Source organism: Macaca fascicularis, chromosome 4 (genome assembly GCF_037993035.2).
Source record: "Macaca fascicularis isolate 582-1 chromosome 4, T2T-MFA8v1.1".
Taxonomy (NCBI): Eukaryota; Metazoa; Chordata; class Mammalia; order Primates; family Cercopithecidae; genus Macaca; species Macaca fascicularis.
This window is the reverse complement of record NC_088378.1, coordinates 170262906-170287840: the sequence shown is the minus strand read 5'-3', so window position 1 is coordinate 170287840 and position 24935 is coordinate 170262906. Positions and strand designations below refer to the sequence as shown.

At 46.5% G+C, this 24935-nt stretch overlaps 2 protein-coding genes across 6 annotated transcripts in view; one reads left to right on the top strand and one right to left on the bottom strand.

The window, feature by feature from the left end:
• Positions 1-6871, bottom strand: part of MYLK4 (myosin light chain kinase family member 4) — a 106951-nt gene extending 100080 nt beyond the window's left edge. The window contains exon 1 of one of the 2 annotated variants that reach the window (XM_065544509.2): positions 6595-6871. In XM_065544509.2, coding sequence (XP_065400581.1) covers positions 6595-6650 — 56 coding nt within the window. In that variant the 5' untranslated portion in view covers positions 6651-6871. The remainder of the gene's footprint in view (positions 1-6594) is intronic. The other variant, XM_074038940.1, reaches the window with a different exon arrangement.
• WRNIP1 (WRN helicase interacting protein 1) lies at positions 1917-22551 on the top strand. 4 transcript variants are annotated; one of them, XR_012434336.1, is made up of 8 exons: positions 1917-2949; positions 5218-5409; positions 6657-6898; positions 9557-9614; positions 15859-16088; positions 20059-20214; positions 20976-21055; positions 21810-22551. XR_012434336.1 is itself a non-coding variant. In XM_005554172.4 (7 exons), the coding sequence occupies exons 1-7, from the start codon at positions 2128-2130 to the stop codon at positions 22083-22085; spliced, it is 1998 nt and encodes a 665-aa protein (XP_005554229.1). In that variant the 5' UTR covers positions 1917-2127; the 3' UTR covers positions 22086-22551. The 4 variants fall into 4 exon arrangements, 2 of the variants coding, with proteins under 2 accessions (XP_005554229.1, XP_045246379.1); XR_012434335.1 differs by lacking the exon at positions 9557-9614 and having other exon boundaries at positions 18459-20214; XM_005554172.4 differs by lacking the exon at positions 9557-9614.
• The last annotated feature ends 2384 nt before the right edge of the window (positions 22552-24935 follow it).

Sequence of the window (24935 nt, the reverse complement as noted above, 5' to 3'; positions counted from 1 at the left end):
AGGAAAAGGTGCTAAAATACTAACAATGATTATAAGTAGATTTTCCATAGCATGTATTATTTTTTTAAAAAAAGAAATTTTAGGCCTTACATTTATTAAAAGAGATTCAAGAAACTTCAGTTGTCTAGTTTGTTGTCACTATGTTAAAATTTTTTGGATGGGTTAAGAGTGATCATGTGTCCATATATTTCTATAAATGTTTAAAATCAGTGTAGTGTATTTCCAAATTTAGTAACACTTTTCTTGAAAACCTGTTTTGAGGTCGGCTCTAGGACTTCTTTTCCAAGAAGTACTTGCTTCTGTGATGCTCCTGTGATGGTCCTTCTGGGGGACAAATAAAAATAAAAACTCATGGCCCGGTGCGGTGACTCATGCCTGTAATCCCAGCACTTTGGGAGGCCAAGGTGGGTGGACCAACTGAGGTCGGGAGTTCGAGATCAGCCTGACCAACATGGAGAAACCCAGTCTCTACTAAAAATACAAAAAATAAGTTGGGCGAGGTGGCGGGTGCCTGTAATCCCAGCTACTCTGGGGGCTGAGGCAGGAGAATCACTTGAACCCGGGAGGCGGAGGTTGCAACGAGCCGAGATCGCGCCATTGCACTCCAGCCTGGGCAACTAAAAGGAAATTGCGTCTCAAAAAAATAATAATAATAATAATAATGATAATAAATTAAAAAAAGCTCCAGATGCTCTTTTTGTACGATTTCAAATTATATGACGATTAAAGAAAGTTTAACTTGTTTCTCTAGCGTTTCTATTCATCTTATTTTTGAGCCTAACTTTCTTAGTTAGAAAAACTCTTAACCATCAAGCCAGGCGTGGTGGCTCAGCCTATAACCCTGACGACTCCAAAGGCTAAGGCGGGAGGGTCCCTGGCGTCCAGGAGTTCAAAGCTGTGGTGAGCTCCGGTCGCGACCCTGCACTCCAGCCTGGGCGACAGAATCTGCCTTTGCCCAGATTAAATAAAAATTCCACTTTTGCCAAATTTCAGAAAAGTCTTCATTCTCCCTCATTTACCTCCTCTAGTTACCAAAAATGCATGTTTAAGATACATGTTTTAAAACGGGAGATTCACAGAAAAGCAGAAAATAAAATCACAGAACACGGGAATTCATTCAAAGACGCAGAATACCACACTTGTTTTAATCTGATATTCTTTCCATTTCTATCCCTGTCTACGACGTAATTGCACACGGGTGCCTCCCATCATTGGGTTGCTAAGGAGACAGAGGCTGGTGCTTCCGATTTGCCACCATGACACAGCGGCCCGCGAGAAGCATCTCTTGGCTCGCAGCGCGCTGTAGGTGAACCGCCCTTGACTAAAAGGCCAACAAACCTAAAAGGGGGCGAGAGACCCTTTATTTACTTTTCTCTGACCACTACTGAGGTGAGCATTTCTTTCACCCGCGTAGTTGTTTGTATTTCTTCTGCTGTTCAGGTCCAATAGAAAACTGGTTTTCTATTGGGGGCTTTCGGGTTTTTTCCCCCATTTCCCTTTCGTTACAAACGACCCGCCGCGGCCTCCTCCTGCTCGTCCCCACAGGCCCATTCCACAGCCCGGCGAGGAAAGCCAGGAAAGCGGCACTCGCCGCTCCAACAACCGCGCGCAGTCCGCGGCTCCTGCCCGCCCTCGCGCGCCTCGCAGGCCCAGGGAGACAGCGGCGTCCTCCCCCGCGAACCTCGCGCACGCGCACCACGCTCGCCCCGCGACCCCTCACAAAGGCTGTTCTGAGTCGGAAAAGGACGCACGGCGGCTGGGGCGAATGGCCGCGGACTACACTTCCCGAAGTGCCACGCGAGGTATTATCGGCGGCGATTGGGCCAAACGGCCACGGACTACACTTCCCTACATGCCGCGCGAGGCGCGCCGCCTCCGGGGCAAACGGCCGCGGACTACACTTCCCGACACGCCGCGCGAGGCGCTGCCAGCGGCCGGCCGAAGGCGGGCGGACGCGGGAGCTGCGGACGTGAGGCATGAGCGGCGCCCTCCCCCGGCCCGCGAGCGTCCTGCTGGCTCCCCGAGCGAGGGTCGTGCGGCGCTGGGCCTAGCGGAGGGCATCGGAGGCCTCGGCGTGTGCACGGGCTGCTGCGGCAGCGCCTGGCGCCGGGGAGGGCGGCGGCCGCCATGGAGGTGAGCGGGCCGGAAGACGACCCCTTCCTCTCGCAGCTGCACCAGGTGCAGTGCCCCGTGTGCCAGCAGATGATGCCCGCCGCGCACATCAACTCGCACCTGGACCGCTGTCTGCTGCTCCACCCCGCGGGGCACGCGGAACCCGCGGCCGGGTCGCACCGCGCCGGGGAGCGGGCCAAGGGGCCCTCGCCGCCCGGCGCTAAGAGGCGGCGTCTGTCCGAGAGCTCGGCGCTGAAGCAGCCTGCCACCCCGACGGCAGCCGAGAGCAGCGAGGGCGAAGGCGAGGAGGGCGACGACGGCGGCGAGACCGAGAGCCGCGAGAGCTACGACGCGCCGCCCACGCCCAGCGGCGCCCGCCTCATCCCGGACTTCCCGGTGGCCCGCTCCAGCAGCCCCGGGAGGAAGGGGTCGGGGAAGAGGCCGGCGGCCGCCGCCGCGGCGGGGAGCGCGTCTCCGCGCAGCTGGGACGAGGCGGAGGCGCAGGAGGAGGAGGAGGCTGTGGGCGATGGCGACGGGGACGCTGACGCGGACGCGGACGGCGAGGACGACCCGGGGCACTGGGACGCGGACGCTGCCGAAGCCGCCACCGCCTTTGGGGCCAGTGGCGGGGGCCGCCCGCACCCCCGGGCGCTGGCGGCCGAGGAGATCCGACAGATGCTACAGGGCAAGCCGCTGGCCGACACGATGCGTCCTGACACGCTGCAGGACTACTTCGGGCAGAGCAGGGCCGTGGGCCAGGATACCCTGCTGCGCTCGCTGCTGGAGACCAACGAAATCCCCTCGCTTATCCTGTGGGGGCCGCCGGGCTGCGGCAAGGTGAGTGCAGCCTTGGCCGCGGGGCTTCCGTCGTTCACTCGGCGGTGGATGCAGCTGACGGTCGGAGAGCCGGGTGTGCTGCCCCCCGGAGAAGCCGCCTGACTCTCCTGGATAAGAGGGCCCAGGGGTGCAGACGCAGGCTGGGCTGGGGCAGTGCCTGGTCCACAGGTGGAGTCTGTGATGGGCGTGAAAAGGGTACACACCCCCAGATTCGGAAGGCAGGCTTGCCGGGTTTTCAAAAGGACGATGTCTGTGAATCCATAGTTTTACAAGATATGGACCCTTAGATTTGATCTGCCTTTATCGTTCTCCCCGCCCTCTCCCCAGACTTTGATTTAGTAACCGAATTCGCAAGGAATCAGCGTGTTTAAATTGTAAAGAAACGTGTATATTCCGTTTGTACGTAAAACGGTTTCAGCTTTGAAAAAAAAACGAATTCTGTTGTGCTTCCTTCCCTTTCCTCTAGTTGTTGGTTTAACAGACTGGTATTTATTTATTCTTGAGAATATGTTTATTTAACATTCTTATATTCTTGAGGATATATTTATTTTACTAAATATACTCACATATATTTACAAAACTAACATAAAAACTTTTTCATCTGCAAGTCATTTTCATCCGGTATTTCCGTAACTTTTCTCATAATGCCTTGTACTCTAGAGAAGAAATATCCGTGCATTTTGGTGTCCAGTTCTATGTCCCTTCGTGAGGGGTTAGCACAAGTCCAGACGAGGGCAGTTAGGATATTGTGAGTCTAGAAAGCATGTCATTGGAAAAACACTTGAGAAAAAATGGAGGAGGTGAGCCAGAAAACGGAGAAAGCTAAGAAGTGCTTAAGTACAGGATGCTCTTTTATCCAGAATAAGGGAGAACCAGCATCAGGGAGGGAAAGGGAGAATTCAGGGGTCAAACTGTAGAGAGTTCTTGTAGCTTTGAGATTCAGACTCCTTTGCACACAAGGCTTTTATGATTTTTCTCCTATTTTTCTTTCCAGCTTTATCTCCCACAACTTAACCACACCCCCACACCCCCTTAAACTCCAGTTCCTGGAATGAATTGCCCTTTTTCTGCCTTCTTGTTCGCACTCGTGCCTTCCCTTTGGCCAGGAATAAACCAGATCTATCCCAAATAAGATTTTATGATGATGGTGGTCAAATTGTTGACGTCTGTCCCCATCGATTTAGTTGTTAACCCCATTTAAGGGATTGAACAGTATCATTCTTAGTAATTGGGAAGTCTTTACATACGATCATGAGAATGGATAATCAGCTGTTGGTGGCCCCAGACAGCAAGAAGGTCTTTAGGGAGACGAGTGGGTGAGCTCATCCCACCTACCAGATGCCAGGCAAGAGGTTTGGGTGGTTCAGGCTGCTCAGTGAGGTGGGCGTTGGTCATTTGCAAGCCTAGGCATCTGTGACATCCTAACCTGATTCCAAAAGGCAGGCTAGCAGGGATTTGGTAAAGAAGCAGCCACAGAATGGGTGCTCTACAACTTTTAGAAAACAAAAGTGCCACCTTTCCATTCAGGTGCAGATTCGTCCCACTCATTAAACAGTCTTCCGTTTTTCTTTATTCTCATCCTTTAGTGCTAATAACAATAACAACATTCATATTAATAACAGCATATACATATGTGTCGAGCACCCAAGAAGTGCTTTACTTGGGTCTCCTTGGTTTTCTAGTAAGTGCTAATGTGACCCCAGTGCTGCCCTTCATCTCCTACCAGAGTGAACATGCAGAAATGGCCTGCAGCCATCTCAAATGCTGGGTCGATGTCATTGGTCTCAAGGCAGATGCTCCCTCACCCTCCTTTTCTCAGCTGTGCTGAGCTTCCAGTTGTGGTTCTGTGATGAGCTCTGCACCTAGGTCCTTCAGCAGCAGCGCTGTCTTGGCTGGAGGAAGGAGAATTTTCTCTTTGGTGAGAGGTCACAGCTGTCACTCTGCTAAATCAAGACAGCTGCTCTTTACTGGGATTCCAGAGATCTTAAAGAGTCCCCCAAAAAGGAATCAAAGGTAGTTAGGGACAGAGGAGAAAAGGTCAGGATTAGCCTAAGGTTTAGCTACTTTCCTGTTTTATTTATAATGTTGGTTTTTGTTTTTTTGTTTGTAAATGTACTGTGGTATTTTTACTTGTATCTGTGCTGCTAAGCATTCTTCAGAGTTCAAGTCGTTTGGCAAATAGTGATGCTGCTTGTAGTAGTTCCCATGGGTGCTGGTCTCTCTGTGTCTTATCAGCTTTTCAAACTCTATCTATGTCATCTTTTCTAGACCACTCTGGCTCACATCATAGCCAACAACAGCAAGAAACATAGCATAAGGTTTGTGACGTTATCTGCAACAAATGCCAAGACAAATGATGTGCGAGATGTCATAAAACAAGCTCAAAATGAAAAGAGCTTTTTCAAAAGGAAAACCGTCCTTTTTATTGATGAGATTCATCGGTTCAATAAATCTCAGCAGGTATATTAACTTCCTTCTACCTTTTGGTCGTTGTGAACATCAAACAATATAAAGTATGTGAGATCACTATACAAATGCTAGAGACTTATTAATGTGAGCTTTGTTTACAAAGAAGCATAGGCTTGTCAACCCATCTCCTTCAAGCCTATTTCCCCATACTTAGTGTTTTTTGGTCATAAGAAAATGCTTTATCTATCTGATAAATGAAATGTTTGGTATATCCCTGAGCTATACATATCAGAAAAGCAGCTTTGAATCAAATTTTCCAGTTTTCAAAGTTTTTAATCTAAATACTAGGAGTCATTGTGAACAGTAAAATAATGATTTTAAGATCATTATTTTAACAGGTTTTTAAAAATTTCTTTAACAGTATTTTTATTTTCAAAATTAATCTGTATTTTCTGTAACTCTAAGCTCTCTTCAGGGTGAGTGTTGGAAGAGCTAATGATTACTGTTTATTTAAATGGCTTTCTGAAATAAAAGGCACAAGCTGTTTTTATAAACAAAGCCACTTTGGGATTTAAAAAAATAGACATTAAAATTTTACCAGGCTAAGATCTGGGAGCTATACTCTAAATAAAAACAAAATAAAGTTTAGGCGTAACTTTTTAGTGTATTTTGTTGCAACTTTTTAATCATACACAGACTGTTTCACAAAACTCTACTAAGCCTTTTTTGAACCTTTTTTGATAAACAGACCCTTTTAAAGTTCTGATGGAATGTTAGCATTCTAGGTGTCATACTGGACCATTGGCTCATCTTAGTATTTTTTTCCCATAAAACAGCATAATGACCAACTTTGTCAGGAATAATACTATGATTGAGTACTTGCAGTGGAATAAGATTCTGAAAGTGTTAATGTTTTTGTGTGTTCTTTCTCGTCTGTAAATAAATAGCTGTTACATACAAGCTATGTGCCAGTTCAGCCTTGGGTAGAAGATGCTTTTCTGAGTAAAGAAATCATTTATGTTGAAACTAAGTTAGAATTCTACTTAAAGCTATTAGTCTACGTAGCAGCAAGAGATCAGGCTTAGACAGTCATTCCAGAAGATGTGTTTTAGACTTAAAAGCAAGAGTCGTACTCCCCCAAATATTGCGTCCATATTCAATGAATATAAGGCTGCTGCTATTCCTGAACTCGAGAGAGAAAAATGAGGAAAAGAAAGGAATGGATAGCCAACTTACATAGGATTCTGCCGGTGGCTGTTGACTGGAATCACTTTTTTCTGTTTTCCTCCCATGATTAGGACACTTTCCTTCCTCACGTGGAATGTGGCACGATCACTCTGATTGGGGCAACCACTGAAAACCCTTCCTTCCAGGTCAACGCTGCTCTTCTGAGCCGCTGTCGAGTGATTGTTCTTGAGAAGCTTCCAGTAGAGGCAATGGTGACTATTTTAATGCGAGCGATCAACTCCCTGGGAATCCACGTCCTAGACTCTAGCCGTCCCACTGACCCTCTGAGCCACAGCAGCAACAGCAGCTCAGAGTAAGTTGACAGTGTGCGGCGTCCCGGGGGCACACACCTCCCCGAGAGTCCTCTGGCAGGGGGCCAGAAAGGGCCGGGCATCAGTGAGGAGAGGGTGGGGACAGAGAAGAAATGTTGGTCCGCCCGTAATGAAAATAAAAGAGGAGGGAAATGTTCGATTATACCTAACAAAGGTATCCCTGCAAACTTTAAGATGCATTTTCTAGCCTCTAATGTGTGTTTCTATAATTCTTCAAGCTTTAACTTTGCTTTGTTGTTTTAGTTCTTGGGTGTTTGCTTTTGTGCTTAGGGTTCTTTGGGAAGCTGCATTGATTACTTGAAAGGCTTTATGTCCCTCATTGATGATTTGAAAGGGTTTATGTCCCTCACTGAATAGAACAAGTAAATAGATACTCCCCAGATTTACCACACAACTCTTTTGAGCATTGTAAACTTGTTTCACTTTCTTTTTAACCTGCAGTTTAGTATTTTGTTAAAAAAAATCAGGTAAAAATTAATGTAACTTGTAACCTTAAAATTATGCAATCATTTTTACATGCTTGAAACTCAACTTCATGAAAGTAAAGGAATGTTAACTGAAAATGACATTAGAGGCTGCCCCTATCCTTTTGGTGACCTATTTCTGCATGATGAGTACCACATGAGCTCATTAATGCACCGAGTATGTATCATAGGTAATCAGTCTGATTTCTTGGGTCAGAGGTTTTCCTTTTTTCGTATGAGAGCATGTTCTTCAGATGGTATTTGTTCTTGTGCTGGCTGAAGTACTGCTGGGGGACATAATCTGGTCTGATGAGGGGCTGTTGCCCACCTCCTCCTGCTGTGGACTCTGCAGCTGCTCCCGCCTGCCCTGAGGCCAAGTTCTGGAGCCACTTTTCTGTGAGGATTAAAGTACAAGGCATAGTTTTAGGCTCAGGGTTTAGGTTTCAACAGGCTCTCCCTATGTGTCTGGCCCCATTTGCTCCTGTCTGAGATGGAGGAAGAATTCTGCCGTGTCTCATGAAAGCCTTGCAACATTTGGCCCGTGGACCACTGGGTAGGACAGAGTGGCCTCGTTTTGGAATCCCGTTGTGATGGAGATAGCCATGAGATCTGTGGCCACAAGCAGTGTGTGGAACCTGCTGTTATCAGCCACATGGACTCATACTGAGAAGCCCTTTATGTGGTGGGCATTTGTCAGAGCCTAAGGGGGCTGCCAGCTCCTCACATCTAGTACAGGTTTAGTATCCCAAATCTGAAATCCAAAATGCTGCCACATCTAACGCTTTTTGAGCACCTTCATGATACTCAAAGGAAATGCTTATTGGAACGCTTCAGATTTCTGGATTTTGGGTTGCTCATTTGGTAAGTATATAATACAAATATTGTAAAATCAAAAAAATATGAAAATCAAACCACTTCTGGTCCCAGGCACTTCAGATGTGGGATACTCAACCTGTGTAGCTTTCCTGTAACAGAAATCTCATCACAGACTCATAGAACCACATGGTAAAGACAAACTGAAAGAAAAGGGGGGAAATCCTAACTTGTTTCATGTTTGTGTGTGTGCTTTGTTCTGTGTACTGGTTATTGTAATGTGTCTGCAACTTAATATTCTGCATGGAGCTACTTGTCTAGGGTGATTTTTATTGATTTCATGTCATCAGTTCATGAAATAGAATATGAAATCAATAATTAATATTGATGACGTGAAGTTAATAATAATCAGTTTACTCAGATGCCCTCAGGTTTTTCGCCTCTCCCTAGTCACTTCCCTGCAAGAATTTAAATGAAATGAGAAAGGCGGCGGCCAAGGAGCTCATCCTTGTGAGAAGAATTGCTGTGTTTTATTATTAAAAATCCTCAGGTGATTTGCAGGCACATTAAAGTTTGAGAAGATCAAGTGAAATAATTAAGATTTAGTTGTTGAAACTGATATAAAAATGAGCTAGAGATTCTTAATCTGCTAAAATTGCTTTTCAGAGAAAACCTCCCATATCCAGTAAATGATTTACTATTTCCACTGCCACTTGCTTAGACTTGATCCCAATTATATGTGCCATCTTGTGTCCCCTGCTTTCCTGGGAAGACTGTGAGGACGGGAGCTTCACCTTGCTCACATCACCAGCACAGTGCCTGGCGCACATTGTGTGCTTGATGAATGGTTTGGAAATGAATAAATCCTAGCTTTCAATATGAGAAAAGTAGTTTAATATTTTTTGTATTATCCAGCATAAGGGATAATTACCCAGGTATCAGGAGCCTTTTTCTTTAATACTGTTGCCCTTTTCATCAGCAGCAAGCAGAGTAAAATGAAAGAATATTAAGCTTAAATCCATTAATTGGTCTACTTGTTAGCAATTCTAGCAAGAAGTTAAGTTAGGAGATATCATAGGCCACAGAAAGAACTCTTACAAGTGATTTCCAAATACAAGTACCTGCCACCCCATCTGTCATGGATAATGAAGAGTGGATTATGATATCTTTTAGTTGTTTTAGGTAAAATTTTGCTTTCCAATCCCTGTTGACAGCTATATATACATCCTTGTGCATATAAATCAGATTTGGTGATGCTAATCTAGTTGAAAGATAAGATTTTTAACCCCAAATACTGACTTTCTCTCTCCGGGAAGCTATTGGTGTGCATTTGTATTCTTGTGTCATGTTTTGGTGCCCTAGATAGCAACTAGAACATTTACAGAGAAGTCCCAGGCTGTTGAACTGCACGTGAGAGGAGGTGAGCAGGGCACTGGATTTGGAAACTAATCAAGCTGCCGCTTAGCCGTTCTTGATTGCACTTGAGGAATTGTGAGTTGTCACACAGTATACTCATGTAAGTGATAAATTCCCATTAAAGTGAAAAAAGTGTTCCTTTTTTTAAAAAAAATAGTCCCTCCTATAGTTATTCTTCAGTCAAAATTGAAGCTCCTGCATATGCTAGGCATTGGCTGAGGGTTGAAAAGCTTGTTCCTGTGCCTTGACAGGGAACACAGTATGATGAAGGCTAGGGAAGCAGGTCCACTTCCAGTGCCATGCTTATACGCCAAGTATGGTGGGCATAGAGAAGAAGCATTCAGAATATGTGAAATCCAGTATTTCACCTCCTAGCTGAGGGGATGCGGAGTTGAGTTTTGAAGGATAAATGGAATTTAACTGAGTGAAATAGAAATCTCATTGTCTATGCCATAGTTGCTTCGGTTTGTATGGCTAAGCAACAGTGTTCAGGTATTTTGCTCTCCAAAAAATATTTGGGTCACATGGTACTAACAGTGAAGCATGCTATCTGCTCCGGGTTAATTTTGGAAGCCAGGAAAAAAATGTCCATGATTCGTGATACGATGAATGAGCTTGTGCTGCTGAAAATGAAAAAGTAAACTAGCATTTCATCATCCTGCACTACTTGCTGCTTTGAAGGAGTGTAGATTCCTAGGTCATAGAATATATACATATTCAAAAACACTCCTAAAGAATCAATTCTTTGTGAACCAGATAGAGGATACAAGTCTTTGGAGATCAAGACAGTGCAATGAGAAGCCATAACTGCCCTCTGCCTAGCTAGGCTGAGTTCCAAGAGGTGGCTGGAAGACCGAAAGTGGCGTCTGTCCCTGGGTAAGGGCTGTGGCGTAACTGGGTCTGGGGCTTTTCTCTAACCATCTGGAGAGGAGAGCCCCTGACAAACTGGCCCCCACGCGAGGTGGCTGTGGATTCTTTCTTCTTTTTATAAAAGTTTAAATTGTTTTAAGTAATCTTTTCTGCCATTGAATAGAAAGAAAGGTAGTAGAACTCTAGAATACAAGGTCCTGGCCAGAATAAATGGTTGGTATAGAGTAGATTTCAATATTTTTATTTAAAAATGTGTTTTAAGTACAATTAATATAGTGCATTAACATAGCTGTTTTAGTGTAAGGGTGCATTAAAATAATGCCATAAAAGTACCAGCAGCCAGAACCACAGATCTCATGGTCCTTGGATGCATTTCCTGTGGCTGCTGTAACAATTGTCACAAACCGGGGGGCTCAGAACACAGAGCTTTATCCTAACAGTTCTGGAAGCCGGAGACCAGAATCAAGGTATCAGCAAGGCCATGCTCTCCTCCAGCATCTGATGGCTGTTGGCATTCCTTGGCTTGTGACCATGTCACTCCAGTCTCTACATCCATCTTCATGTGGTGGCCTTCTCTGTGTCCTTATGTCTTCTCTTTTTCTGTGTTTTATAAGGACATTTGTCATTGGATTTAAGGTACACTCTAAATCCAGGATGATTTCATCTTGAGACCCTTAGTTACATCTACAAAGACCCTATTTCTAAATAAAGTCACATTCACAGGTTCCAGGGATTAGGACTTACATCTTTTGAGGTCACTATTCAACCCACTACAGACCCCTACCAAGTAATGTAATTTGGAAAGGCATGTACCTCCATGGGATTAAACAGAAAGATGCCATCATCTGAAATGTACCTTCTCTCTTTGTGGAGAAAGTCAGTTTTGTTTTGCTTTGCTTTCACCCTGGTGTTATGGAAGCGGCAGCATCTGGGATTCTCCCTTGAGTATGTGCAGTTCTGGAGAGTATGCTGTTGCACAGTCTCATGAGGGTGATTCTTCTCACTGTTGATACCAATAGCAGTGCTTGTCCAGTCTCATGACATGGCAGACATTGCTCTACGCGTTCCACATCTTAGGCTCATTCAGTCCTCAATACAGCTCTGCAAAGTAAGTCTCATTACCTCCCATTTACTAGATGAGGAAACTGAGGCACAAAAAGGTTAAGTAACGCCCAAGACCCACCAGCTTCAATGTGCTGGAACCAGTGTTTAAGGCACGTCTTTCTCCTCACTGACTTCAAGTGCTGCAAGGGGTTGGGGTGCCAGGTTTACAGAGGATGGACCCACTGCTGGGCTTTTCCATTCTGACTTTTCTCTCTTGGCACTTCTTTGTGTAAGAGCAACTCTGTATCCATTTGTAATGGATTAGGAACAAACTCCTTCCATCTGTAAAGCAGCAGGAGAGCCTTTTAACCAAATCTGCACATCCGGCTTCCCTGGGATACATTGTAGAAACATACCTTGCCCAGGGTCTGTCCCTGGAGATTGGAGCTCGGTCTATGCTAGGTAAGGTACATATGGCTGTATTTGTGTCTCACTTGATACATATCCCTAGTGGAGAACCTCTACACAGCAGTTATCACCCTGACCATGAAATGTTCCTTTTCCTTAGTGAAAGAGATTTGTGGGGGTTGGTTTGTAATTTAGAGAGGGAGAGTTTAACCAAGCCATGCACATTCTCTCGTTCTACCATGAAATAACAGGTACATTTTTACTTACTACACTCCTCCAACTTACACATCAAGCAATCTAAGTAGTGTCCTCCAAATCCCAGTATTACCCAATGTGTGGAAAACTTCAGGATTTAGGCACCTGGAAGAAGAAAGAAGAGAGCTTCCTATATTCTTTAAGATTAAAGCCCTTCTCGTCAGTTGGAGAGGCTAAGCTCTCTAAGTCTGCTTTTATCTCTAGGTTTTGTTAACTAGAAATAGAATCTTTTCTAATGCATTTATTTTAACTAATTTTATTATGAATAGTGTTTTATTATAACATAATTGACTTCCTATTGTTTATTTCCATGTAGGATGTTATGACATTTTGGGCAGTCTATCCCCAGAATAGATCTCATCTCTTTTTATTGTATTCCACCTTTGGAAGGTTATTTTTAAATTCTGAACATTTTATAAATATATGCTTAAATTTAAAAATAATCGTAAATTCTCTAGACTGGGAACTCTCTTTCAAAATAGTTTGTGCAGCAGTTGCTGTTTGCTGAGGGATTTTGCCAATATCAGTGCAACTATCCCTTCATCATTCTTGGCATGAGTTCTCTCGTGGGCTCCCCATTCTAAGATCTCAAGGTATTTTAGTATATCCTACCTTGTTCTTCAGAACTTAGTAAATGGGAGTTCAAGATCTATTTGGTGTTTAAGTGGAACCTTTCCTGCTCAGCCTTCTTCACAGTGAGTCTCCATTTTTTAATTTTCTTGTGTGATCCTTGTGAGTGCTGTCAGCAGTTCCTGTATTACTTGGACAGAGTTGCCGACAGTTTGATCTGGGCCTGGAAATTCTTCCTTTTTTTGGACAGGGTTGAAATTTAAAATGTAGATTATGCCCAAGAGGAGGAAGAAGAAGGGAGTGGCGGGAGCTCAGGTAGCTTTCGTTGTGGCAGCACCTCCATTCCCCATGACTCCAAACCAGAAGAGTGGAACCACTTGTACTTTGGTCAGGAGTTTAAAAGCCAAAGGAAGACCTTATTTTCCAACCACATAAAATCCATAATCATTGCTAAAGACTGACTCACAGCATACTGTTCGTAAATCTGTGGAGCAGACTGCTAGTCGGCTTCTCTCTTCATTAATGCGTCCTGCCTCCCTCTCTGTATATGAGGACTAATGGAAATGAGACTGTTTCTACTAGTAAATACCATGGTATATAAGGCTACCCATCTTGTCACTGTCCCAAGAGCACGCCATGCCCCTAAATGCATACAGAAGACAAATTCATGGAGAAGGGATACATACCAAAATACTAACGTCAAGGTAGTCTAGGGGAAGGTGAATTTTCTCCCTTTGTCTATTTTTAAAATTTAATGTAAATTTTTTATAAGTAAATATTGACAGGTCTGAGAAGCTTGCGTTTATTTAATGGTTAAGGATGTCAAACTATACAAAATATGGTCCCAATTTTTGTTTTAAAAGTTAGCCGTAAGGTTGATGGCTGCATGGGTGAGTGTGTCATAAATTCAACAATTGACACAGTAGCTTTCGTTCTCCCGTGAAATAACAGGTACATTTTTATCTCTCGGTGCTGGAAATAAGGATTCTTTTTGTTTTCTCTATACTTTCCATATAATTTATAAGAAGTAAAGGTTTCACTCCGAGATTATGATGAAACTGAAGTTAGTCTGTTTATTGTGCAAATATCGGATGCCTATCATCTATCAGGTCTGGGAATACAAAGAAAGGATAAAATATTCCTGTCCTTGAGGTGCTCAACATGTAGTAGGGATGGAGACATGATGAATGTAACGTAATCAACACACAACCCAACCATGGTGCAGGATATAGGCTGGTTCAGTCTGTTAGGATCCACTGGGGCTCCTGCTTTGACTCCTTTTTCTTCCCTCAATTGTCCTAAAGGCTTTTTGTTGCTAGACAGCTTTCCAAGGAGAGAGAATCCATTGTTTTTACTAGTTCTGAGGCAGAAATGAGATGCCCAAGCAGCTTCTGTTCTCCCTGCCTGTCTTCCCACACCGGCTGAGTGCAGTAAGGGGCCGAGTGCACCCTTCCCTCTCAGGCATGTCACGTACTGCCACACCCTCTGATACTGGTCCTTCCCCGTACATTTTCTTTAGTGTATGTTCTGTCCGTCATTATCTTCTAAATCATCTTCCGGAAGACTTGCTAACTAACTTCTGGCTGAGAAGTGATCACAGGCTTCGTAGAATGCCAGCGACACGGCCTTGGTGTGTGTTTTCTGGTGTTCCGGTGAGGCCAGCTGAGAGAATGCCACCATCAGGAGAGAGGAAGATGGGTCTCCGGGCTTCACCAGTGGGTGGGGCCCAGGCAATTGGCACGAGTAAGGAGAGAGTCCTTTGTTGTAAAGCTGGTGCTGGCCAGGTGTCTTAGGTGTGGTGAGAGACCCACAAGGAATAACTGGAAATCAGCTTCGGTAAATGTGGGGGTGAGACGAGGCATCTTAAGACATTAGGAACAAATCCTTCCATGAATGAAATGCAGATTGGTGTTATCCGGGTTACTCAGTGAGCAGAGTAGTGTCAGTGAGTGGGTGTATGGTGAGGGGTTCTGCATTGATCCAGCAGACAAGCTGGGTCCCCTTTGGAAACCGCCACCCCTCCCCGGTCCAGCCCCCATTGGTGCCTGCACGCTGTTTTCCAGGTAGCTGATTCGGACAGTCCTGATGGACTGACTTACTGTAGATGTTCTCGGCTGAATGTTGATAGTGACATGGTGAACTGTAACTGAAAAATTACTTTGTTGCTGCACAAATCTGCAGCTAGCAGCTCAGCCAGGAATAATATAAGACCCCACTAAGTCATGAAATGTGTTAGATATCTTGTTTAACTCGACTAGGAATAGAAAATTTTACTGAATCAGCCTTCTGATCATAGTTAGATCTTATTTGTGAGGGTCCAAATTTAGAAATGTGGCTGTTAGTTTTAGTCCCGATGTTCGGAGAGAGGCGAGGTGGCTTACCCAGGGTCTCATGGCTATGTACCAGCAGCCTTCTCGTCGCTTCCCGGGCTCATGACCTCTCTGCTACCCTGTGCGGATTTTGCATGATTAGTGCCCACTGTGAGCTGACCCACTGCAGCCTCCATAATGCCCCAAGCCAAGATTCCTGAGACCTGCTTCTAGGACCTGCTGTGCTCACAGTAACGAGGGACCCAGTTTGTTGTTTTTAAAATGAAGGAATTGACCTGCGTGATCTGGAGCCCTTCAGAGCTGGTATTCAGATGTAATGCTGTCTGTCCCCTGTGTGGAAAGTGATCTGAGCACGCCTGTCTCACAGGGATGTGGGCTGCATTTGGAACATGTTTTCCATACACGGTGATGAGGTGCTAGCATTTCTAATAAAGTTTTCGCTGTTCTGTAGGGTAGAACCAGAGAGACCACCTGTCAACAGTGACTTTCCAGGCCAGTCAGTGTCTGTTTCACACAAACCTAGATGTGTGAACCTATGCAGTGAGATACCCTCGACACTCATAAGATACAGGGCAGTAACCTGGTGACTTAGGAGACCCAGCCAGTTCGTAGTCTTGGTGATGCTTAAGCACATTGACAAAGGTGAGAATAAGAGGCAAATGCCTTGAACTCTTCAGCGTCCTTGCCGAGAAGTATGAGTTTCTAAGACATGTGCAAAATAAGAAGTACGCAGCCTGAGTGGGACAGTAACTAACCCTGGTTGTGTTTCAGGCCGGCCATGTTCATAGAGGATAAAGCAGTAGACACCCTGGCTTACCTCAGTGACGGTGACGCCCGAGCTGGGTTGAACGGACTGCAGCTGGCGGTGCTGGCTAGGTTAAGCTCTAGGAAGATGTTCTGTAAGAAGAGTGGGCAATCCTATTCTCCCAGTAGAGTTCTGATCACAGAGAATGACGTGAAGGAGGGCCTACAGCGATCCCACATTTTATACGACCGGGCAGGTAAGTCATTGACCTGTGGAAAGAGTGAGACTGTATGGAAAGAAGTGTGTGCACACATTCTCATTTCCAGAAGCCTGACTTTCAGCTGGGTCCAAAGCATTCCAGTGATTCTCAGGTGGATCTCCATGTTGGTATTAAGCCTTCCACACAGGGCTGACCTTTCCAAAGAGAGGCATGAAGCAGAGGCTGCCCTGTTGAGAATCTAGAGGAGTTTTGGGGTTGGAAATGGCAGGCTGCACATTCACCTTAGAAGGTAGTTGGCTATTCCCCACCTTGTAGAATACAATCACTTTTGAAAGCCTGTGCCTTCACTTGACAGTGAATATGTTTTGTGATGATTTACAGTGGCAGTAAATAAAAAGAGGGCTTTTGCCATAATGACGTACTAGTTTGAATTGAGAATTAAAATGCTTTATTTCTAGAGTCGATACTAAAAAATAAATTGTCATGGATCTTGAAGTTTTTATTTTATGTAGTAGCTTTTTCAAAAATTTAATTTTGCTGTGTGCACTTAATCTGTTTGTGTAGAACTGCATTTACAGATAGCAGATTTGATACCAGCTCTTATTAAATCTGTGACCTGCCAATATTAAATGTCATTAGCACAGCACGTTTGCATCTTTTTATAAAAGAAGTGGGAGGTGAAGATAACATACTGTAGATGAGCAAACTGCTGCTGCTTGAGCATTTGTGGGACTTTGGATGGAGTCATATTGCAGTAACTGTGGAATATAATTTCCACATTTTTAAAGGCTGTGCCAGAAAAGGAAGCTGATAATTGAATGTTCCAGATCTCACGTAGGCTGTGCCACGTGACAGTGGAGAGTCCTTACTGGTTAGAGAAGGGGTGGAGGGGCTTAAGAATGACTTTGGTTCCAGGCACTGCCTCTTTGTGGGTGAGCACACCCACTGCATGACCTTGGGGGGCTGACCAAAGCTTTCTGGCTTTAGCGTGCCTCAGCTGATGGCAGCTCGGGGCTGTTCATTAGTGCTAAGGACACACTGGCAAGTTGAACAGACAATCCTGTCTACATTGTGGCGTGAGTGTGCCCGCAGCGGGGCCTTCTCACATGGCTGGCTCTCCCCTGTGCTCTGGAGCACGATGGGAATGCTTGCAAAGTCTGGAAAGCAACGCGTTCTAGGTGTAGAGCCCTGCTTAACTTTTGGCCAAACAGAAAAATTGTAGATATGAACCAGATAAAAGATTTTAAGACATTAAAAAATCTCACCATGCCAGGATCTCCATGGTTTCTCAGGTGCAGCAGCAGCGGTCTCTCTCCCTTGTTGTAGGTGTCCCAAAGGGTTTGCCTTGTTTTGATTGGAACGACTAGGACTGTTCTTCGACATTTTATCAGACTGTCAGTTGAGATCTGTATAACATGGCCTTCACTAACACTCAGCCATCGAGTATTTTATAGGTATATTCATTTTTGACATTCTCAAAATAACTTTATGGAGATAGCTATTAATATTACCCCCATTTTAAGATAACAAAACTTGCCTGCGTTCACAAAGCAAGCAGTGAAACTGACCCTTAAATCCAGGTCTGACTGGTCCCCAAGACTGTCCTTCCCCCCATCCGCGTTTGCCTCCCACCAGCCTTGCCATGCTGTTACTGATCTCACCCATTACCTCATGCTCCTGAGAGGGGCCACCCCTCCAGGCACGTACACACAGGGCGGATCTTGGAGGGGTTCAGTCCTAGGAATCCCACTTCTGGAGCCCCACGTTGCAGAACGCGGCACAGTGGGGATCACTTTGTCTGTAGCTCGGAGCTGGGGGGCGGTGGAGGCTGCCTCGTGCCACAGCCTTAAGAACCCCACATCCTACACATCTTCCTAGTATGAGCTCACACACCCCACCCCAGTGCAGCATGTCTGCCCCACAGTGGATCCGCAGACGTGTAAATATCATTCGGATCCTGGAGAAAGCTGCTTTTCCAGGCTTTGCTCTGTAAATAGGGATGGTGGAAGCGTTGCCCTGGAAACCTGTTAGCTTACACTCTTGGGCCTTTTTATAACTTGAGTGAGACAAAGACCCACCCCCGGAGTTGTTATTATTTTTTTATATGTCACCTAGTACATAGTTACCCACTAGTAGGATCCAGTGATGTTTCTGCATCAGAGTGAAGGAATTTCTAAATGAGAGCAAACTCTTTGCCATGCATTGACGTCAGGGTTCTATATAAATCGGTGAAGTTCAGGTTATAAAGCAGTATGTAATCAAAGCAAACATGGAAGGTGGCATAGAATAATACTAGCATCTTTCACTGTTGCAAAAGAATCTTTCTACAGTGCCTGCTCTGTGCCAGGCATGTGTTATTTAATACAGCCCTGTGAGGTAAGTGATCTCGTTGTTCCCATTTTACAGATGAGAAACCTGAGGCACAGTGAGGATCAGGAACTTGCCCATGGCCCATGAGCTTGGGGGTCCAGCCCAGGCTGCCTGGTCCCGGCGGCTGTGCTCTTGTCCGTTACACTGGTGGTACTGGTACTGCCCTGACATTGACAACGTGGGAAAAGATGACTCACCTGTGTGGGGGAGTTTAAATTTGACATAAAGTGGCCCGGGTCGTTTCTTCCGGCCCCCGTGCCCGTGAGTTTAGCCAGGCCTGTTATCTGCTACCCTCTTCCCCGCCTTCCTCCACCCTGCGAAGGAGCAGAGCGTAGCCAGAGTGCCTGGGCCAGCAGGATGAGGGAGTGGGCCAGAAGCATGCAGATTTCATCCAGGACACCCTCTCTGCCAGTGTCCATAGCACTCTGACTGCACCAGGAGTCCTGCACAGGAGACACTCAGTTCATCCTCAGAAATCCAGTAGCTGGACTGACCCGTCCATCTGCCCTGGTTCTCAGAAACCAGAATCACTTGGGCTGAACCGTAGGTCCTGCAGGTCTTTCCCCTGTGGGCGGCCAGCATCTTCTGCTTGCTCTCTTCTCCACCTGAAGACCAGCTGTCATCTTACCAGCGAGCTCAGCTGCCAGGATTTGACTGGCGCCAGTCGTATTGTGGACGTGGGCTTATGCTCAGCACAGACCAGGTGCTCCTCTGGGAGGAGTGAGACTCACAGGAACACCATCCTGTGCTTTCTCCTGAGGAGGGCGCCCCCTCCTTGAACTTACCTAAGGGACGATGGCCAGAGAATAGTGAAATGTGTGCAGGTGCCACTGCTTAGTTCCTGAGAACTGTTTAGCTGTCACTTTTTGCCCTTAAATATGCCTTTTTTTTAAAGCACATTTCACTGATTTCGTGTGAATCTAGGGTAAAAGTGGGATAAGACCAGGCAGTGAGAGAGTGGACTTCCATACTTTCAGGGCGGGAGCTGGCAGTCCATGTGTCTGTCGATCCTTCTGGGACCCCGCCACACAGGTGTCCCCACAGCAAGGCTGGCAGAAGGAGGTTTAAATGACCACAGGCTTTGGATATCAGAAAGGCAGCTGGAAATGACACTGAGGAACAGATGGGCTATAACAGCTGCCCTTGCCACTTGGCTCTATATCCTCCTGGCTCCGACCAGGCCCACCGTTGATTTTCCTCCGGTAGATGGTAGGCCACGGGATGGAGCCAGAACGTGAGACTTGCCCTCCCTCCACTCTTGTCTCTGGCAAATCCACCGGCTGGGAGGACCACCTTTCCCAGTGAACGTCCCCTCCCCCCGCCCCTGTGCCTGTGTGTGCAGGTCCATGTGGGCAGCCACAGGTGTCTGCTGCAGCAGCCTCTTCCACTGAATAGACCTGGGTTACTGAACAGGCTCCCCGGCCCCACAGAGAACAGCGCTGGGGCATGTCCTGGGATTAAGCCCGGGCAGCCGGTCCACCCCACTCAGCACAGTTAAGGCGCTGCCCAAACCTCTCCTCGGCTCTCTTGGGGCCTTTATTAGCTCAGGCTTCCTGGAAGTCAGCCAGCGGGGGTGCAGATGGCTTGGGCGCCCCTCCTGTGAGCTCTGTGTGAGTGGTGCTTTTTGTGATGTCAGGTGAGGAGCATTACAACTGCATCTCCGCCCTGCACAAGTCCATGCGGGGCTCCGACCAGAACGCCTCCCTCTACTGGCTGGCTCGCATGCTGGAGGGAGGGGAGGACCCGCTCTACGTGGCGCGGAGGCTCGTCAGGTTTGCCAGCGAGGACATAGGTGAGTGTGACTGGAGGGTCCCAGAGCCCTGTGTCCGTGAGGGTGGGGAAATGGCTGACAGTTACCTCGTGGCGTCGTCAGGCGTGGCTGGGCGGGGTGGGTAGGGGCAGGAAGAATGTCTCGGGGCTGTGTGAGACCGGCAGGAGAAGACGGGCAGAGGTAAGACTATGCCTGAGCTCAGTCGTTTATTTCTTGGTGTATGTGCTTTTGAATGTTTGTGTTCATAAAGTCACCATTTTCTGTTTCCTGTTCGGGAATGTTTTTACTAACATGAGTGGCTGTTCAGAGTATTGCAATAAGATGAGCCGCTTTTAAATTTGCTTTGAAGTCGGGTGTTCAAGGTTTTCTTTGGGCAGCTCCCGAGGTAGAAATGGAAGACTCTGGACACTATGTGAAGAAGATCAGGAAAGTCTCCTCTTCTTTGGTCTTAGGGGATGTTTTGTTTTTAGTGTTTCCATCCTGGCGAATGTTTCCATAGCCTTCACTTCTTGTGTTTGTTGTACAGAGACTCATGTTTTTCTAGATGTAGAGTTTTTATCCACACGGCAACAGTTCTTCACACCGCACAGTAACCACTCACTAAACATTTCTTGCATAAGTTCATGTGATCAGAGACTAGAGGTAAGTCAGTCCGTGTTGCTACATGGGATTGTTTCGGTCACCAAGTGTACAAGCAGTGGTGGTCTGTGGTCGCCTGCACTTAGGCCGGGAGGACAGTGTGTGTCACGACTGAAGCTCTCCTTTGTCTGTGTGTGTGGCAGGTCTGGCAGACCCGTCTGCATTAACACAAGCGGTTGCTGCCTACCAAGGCTGTCACTTCATAGGCATGCCCGAATGTGAGGTAAAGTAATCAGCTCAGTTCTTGCAGATCACTTCCTTTCTCTCTTATGCTCTGTCCCTTTGTAGATTTGAATAAATGTCCCTCCTTCACCATTGATGTATTGGGCCCACTGAGTATGCTGCTTGGCTTTTGAATTCCAATTGTAGACTCTTAGACTCCTAGAGAGGGAAGCCTTCTGTGTCAGCGAGGTCATGTTTCAGACTGTCCTCAGGATTCCGGGGTTCAGAGCACATGCTCCACATTTTCCAGGGAGCGGAAATGTTAAAGGAGCTGAACGGGAAGCCTCTGCAAGTTTGCCCCCAGAGCAGCTTCATATTCATCTCTGTTATACACTGGGGGCTTAAGAAAAGTTTAATTCAGTAAAAAGTCCTTCTGTTAAAAAGAAATGAAAACCACTCACCTGTTTTGCCTCTCACCTCATGGGAGTTTCTTCTCTCTGTGGTGGGCGGTTGTCCAGACTGTAGGCTCAAAAGGGGGCTAATGAAGGCATGTGGGGATCTTCTCAGAACCACCTAGAGCTGTGTCAGAAGGGGCTCTGCAGAACGGAAGCTCGGCATCTTGCCAGTAAAATGTGTCCTCTGTGTCATTTAGGTGCTTCTCTCTGTGATAGGTGGTTATCCAGACTGTAGGCACAAAAGGGGCTAATGAAAGCGTGTGGGGATCTTCTGAGAAGTACCTAGAGCTGTGCCAGGAGGGGCTCTGCAGAACGGAAGCTCGGCATCTTGCTAGTAAAATGTGTCCTCTGTGTCATTAGGTGCTTCTGGCCCAGTGTGTGGTCTACTTTGCCAGAGCTCCAAAGTCCATTGAGGTGTACAGCGCCTACAACAACGTCAAAGCCTGCCTGAGGAACCACCAGGGGCCCCTGCCCCCCGTGCCCCTGCACCTGAGGAACGCGCCCACGAGGCTGATGAAGGATTTGGGCTATGGCAAAGGCTATAAGTACAACCCCATGTACAGCGAGCCTGTGGATCAGGAGTACCTGCCTGAAGAGTTGAGGGGAGTCGATTTCTTCAAGCAGAGGAGGTGCTGACTCCTCAGGCAGTGACAGCAGAAGGATGTTGCTTTTTTTAAGAGAGGGCCAGAAAGAAAGAAACTGGATTGCAAAGTTGGTTGCCTGGTGGAAGTTAGAACAGACCAACATTTCGTGCCAGAAATTTAAGAGTCTCATAGGTGGAGGCACAGTTATTTCAACTAAATGTGTAACTTTGAAATTGTGTTCGTTTGCACTTGGTGCAGCGGTTATGCTTATGAAAATATCTGGCAGCTTTGTGCAATGAATTAATGTTATAAGGAATTATCTATTTTGTCATAGTATTTAAGTCATAATGTCATTTCAGAATTCAGTTCTGTAGGATTTTTTTTTCTTTAAAAAATGTATATTCTGGGTAGTTTTAATTGGTAAAAGAAAATGTAATTGTGATTTAATACTGCATAGTGTTTTGGGTATTTTTTTTATATGCAAAGGTCTTATGAGCCAATAAAACTATTTCAAAGTACTCTTGGATTCTGTCATGGTTTTCCTGCCTGGATGCTGGGTACCAGCACTGTCACCATTGCATTTGGGCGGTGGATACTGGGAAGGAGAAATCACCCTAGGTAGGAAGCGTGGGGAGCTTAGTTGAGAAGTCAGCGTTATCTTGTTGAAAGTTAACTCTGATTTCTTTAAAGGAATACATAAAAGAATTCTTCTTTAAATGGCTTGTAGAAGACTCCAGTAGTCCCATGCCCATTCCTCCCCACTTGCCCCGGTTTCTTCTTGCAGCTCCGTATTTCTAAACAGTCATTTTTCTTTTACTTTTTGTGTGTCCTGAACACAAAATACGCCACTCCCCGCTCAGCTGAGCGTTACTTGTCCCTACTGCCACTTCCTCTCCCTCTCCTTAGTCGCATGTTGTGCATATTCCTACAAGGGTGGCCCCTTCAGGTAGTCGGTTCTCCTCCCGCCGTTGTGCGGTCCCTCCTGGGGTCCTCCTGCCTTGTCTGGGAGGCTCCCTGCTGTCGGCCTGGTCGGTTCTCCTCCCGCTGTTGTGCGATCCCTCCGGGAGTCCTCCTGCCTTGTCTGGAAGGCTGCTGGCTGTTGGCCTGGTGGGTTCTCCTCCCGCCGTTGTGCAGCCCCTCCTAGGGTCCTCCTGCCTTGTCTGGAAGGCTGCCGGCTGTTGGCCTGGGACGTCCTCTGCCTTTATTCTGAGTGAGATTCCCATTTTCTGGATGCTCCATCCTGCCTTCTTGGTTTATTCCACTCTTTCAGTGCCGCCCAGCCTCTAGTAGTTGTACCAGGCTGGAGGGACTACATGGCAGAGGCTTGGCCCCGACTGGCTTCCCTCGTTCTGTCTGGAGTGGTTGCACCGTAGTGTGCAGCTGCCAACCCCGGAATCTCCCTTCGTCATCACCCCGGAGCTTTGCTTTACCTCTCCCTGCGCCCCATCTGATGACAGGACTGACTGCGCTCTCTGGCACAGGTGGCCTGTACCCTCTAGTAGCTTCATGGAGCAGGGATGTGTGGAGGAAAAATATTTTTAGACCTCGAGAGACTCAAAATGCTTTTATTCTACCTTCAGACATGTCTGAGAGTTTGGCTAGGAATAAATTGCAGGTAAGAAATTACCATTGTTTTACACTTACCCACATTGCTGTCAAGTTTGAAGGCATCCTGATGTGTGTGGTCTTCTGTTTGTAACCTCTGTCAGCTTGTACACTCTTCTGTCCTTGCCCCCTGTGTTTTAAAAGTCTGCACTGGGCACTTGGTGGGCCTTTCAACCTGGAAATTCCTGTCTTTCAGTTCTCAGGAAGTTTCTTTTTTTATTCAATAAATTTATTTGTTTATGAAAGACCAGCTCTTGCTCTTTTGCCCAGGCTGGAGTGCAGTGACGCGGTCTCGGCTCACTGCAACCTCCACCTCCCAGGTTCAAGCGATTCTCCTGCCTCAGCCTCCCGAGTAGTTGGGACTACAGGCGCCTAACACCACACAAGGCTAATTTTTGTATTTTAAGTAGAGACAGGGTTTCGCCACGTTGGTCAGGCTGGTCTCAAACTCCTGACCTCAGGTGATCCACCCACCTCAGCCTTCCAAAGTGCTGGAATTACAAGCGTGAGCCACCGCGCCTGGCCTCAATAAATATTGAGTGCCTGTTTTATGCTAAGCATTCTTGTTGATGTTGGAGACACATCAGTGAGTAGAAGAGACCAAAATTGTGTTCTTGAAGCCTATGGTATGAAAAATATTATGTTAATATGCCAAGTAGTGATAAGTGCTAGACTAAGGAGAAAATGAATGAAAGATTGGATATGGAAAGGGTAGGGAGGTATGGGTGCAGTTTTAGTAGAGTGGCCAAGGTAGATCTCACCAAAGAAAGTGTTTGAGCCAAGACTTCAAGGAAGTGAATGTGACTTTCAGACACCCGGGAAAAGATCATTCCAGGCAGAGGGAAAGGCAAGTGCAAAGGGCCTGAGGGAGGGAGCACGGCTGGGTGGGTTCAGTGTCTAGCAAGGAGCCCAGTCTAGCCGGAGGGGAGGAAACAGTGGTAGAAGCCGAGGCCGAGGATCATGGAGCTTCAGATAAGGTGGGACCTTTTAGGTCTTGGTAAGGACTTTGACTTTTACTCAGGGTTTCCCCCAAAGGAGTGTCGTGATGAGACTTTGATGTTGTAGGGATCCCTTGCCACAGTGTTGAGACTAGACGGTAGGTAGGGCCAGGCTCATCTTTTCTGTCAGGTGGGTCAGGGCATGGCTCCCTGCGTTCTGAGTGCCAGGTAGGGAATAGAGGAAAGTCGTCATTCATCAATCAGTGTGTGCCTATCACTTTGATCTTCTGACTGAAATGGTGCCCAAGCCCCTGGCTCTGTCTGGGGCCCGCTGGTTCAGAGATCTTCCCATGGCCTGG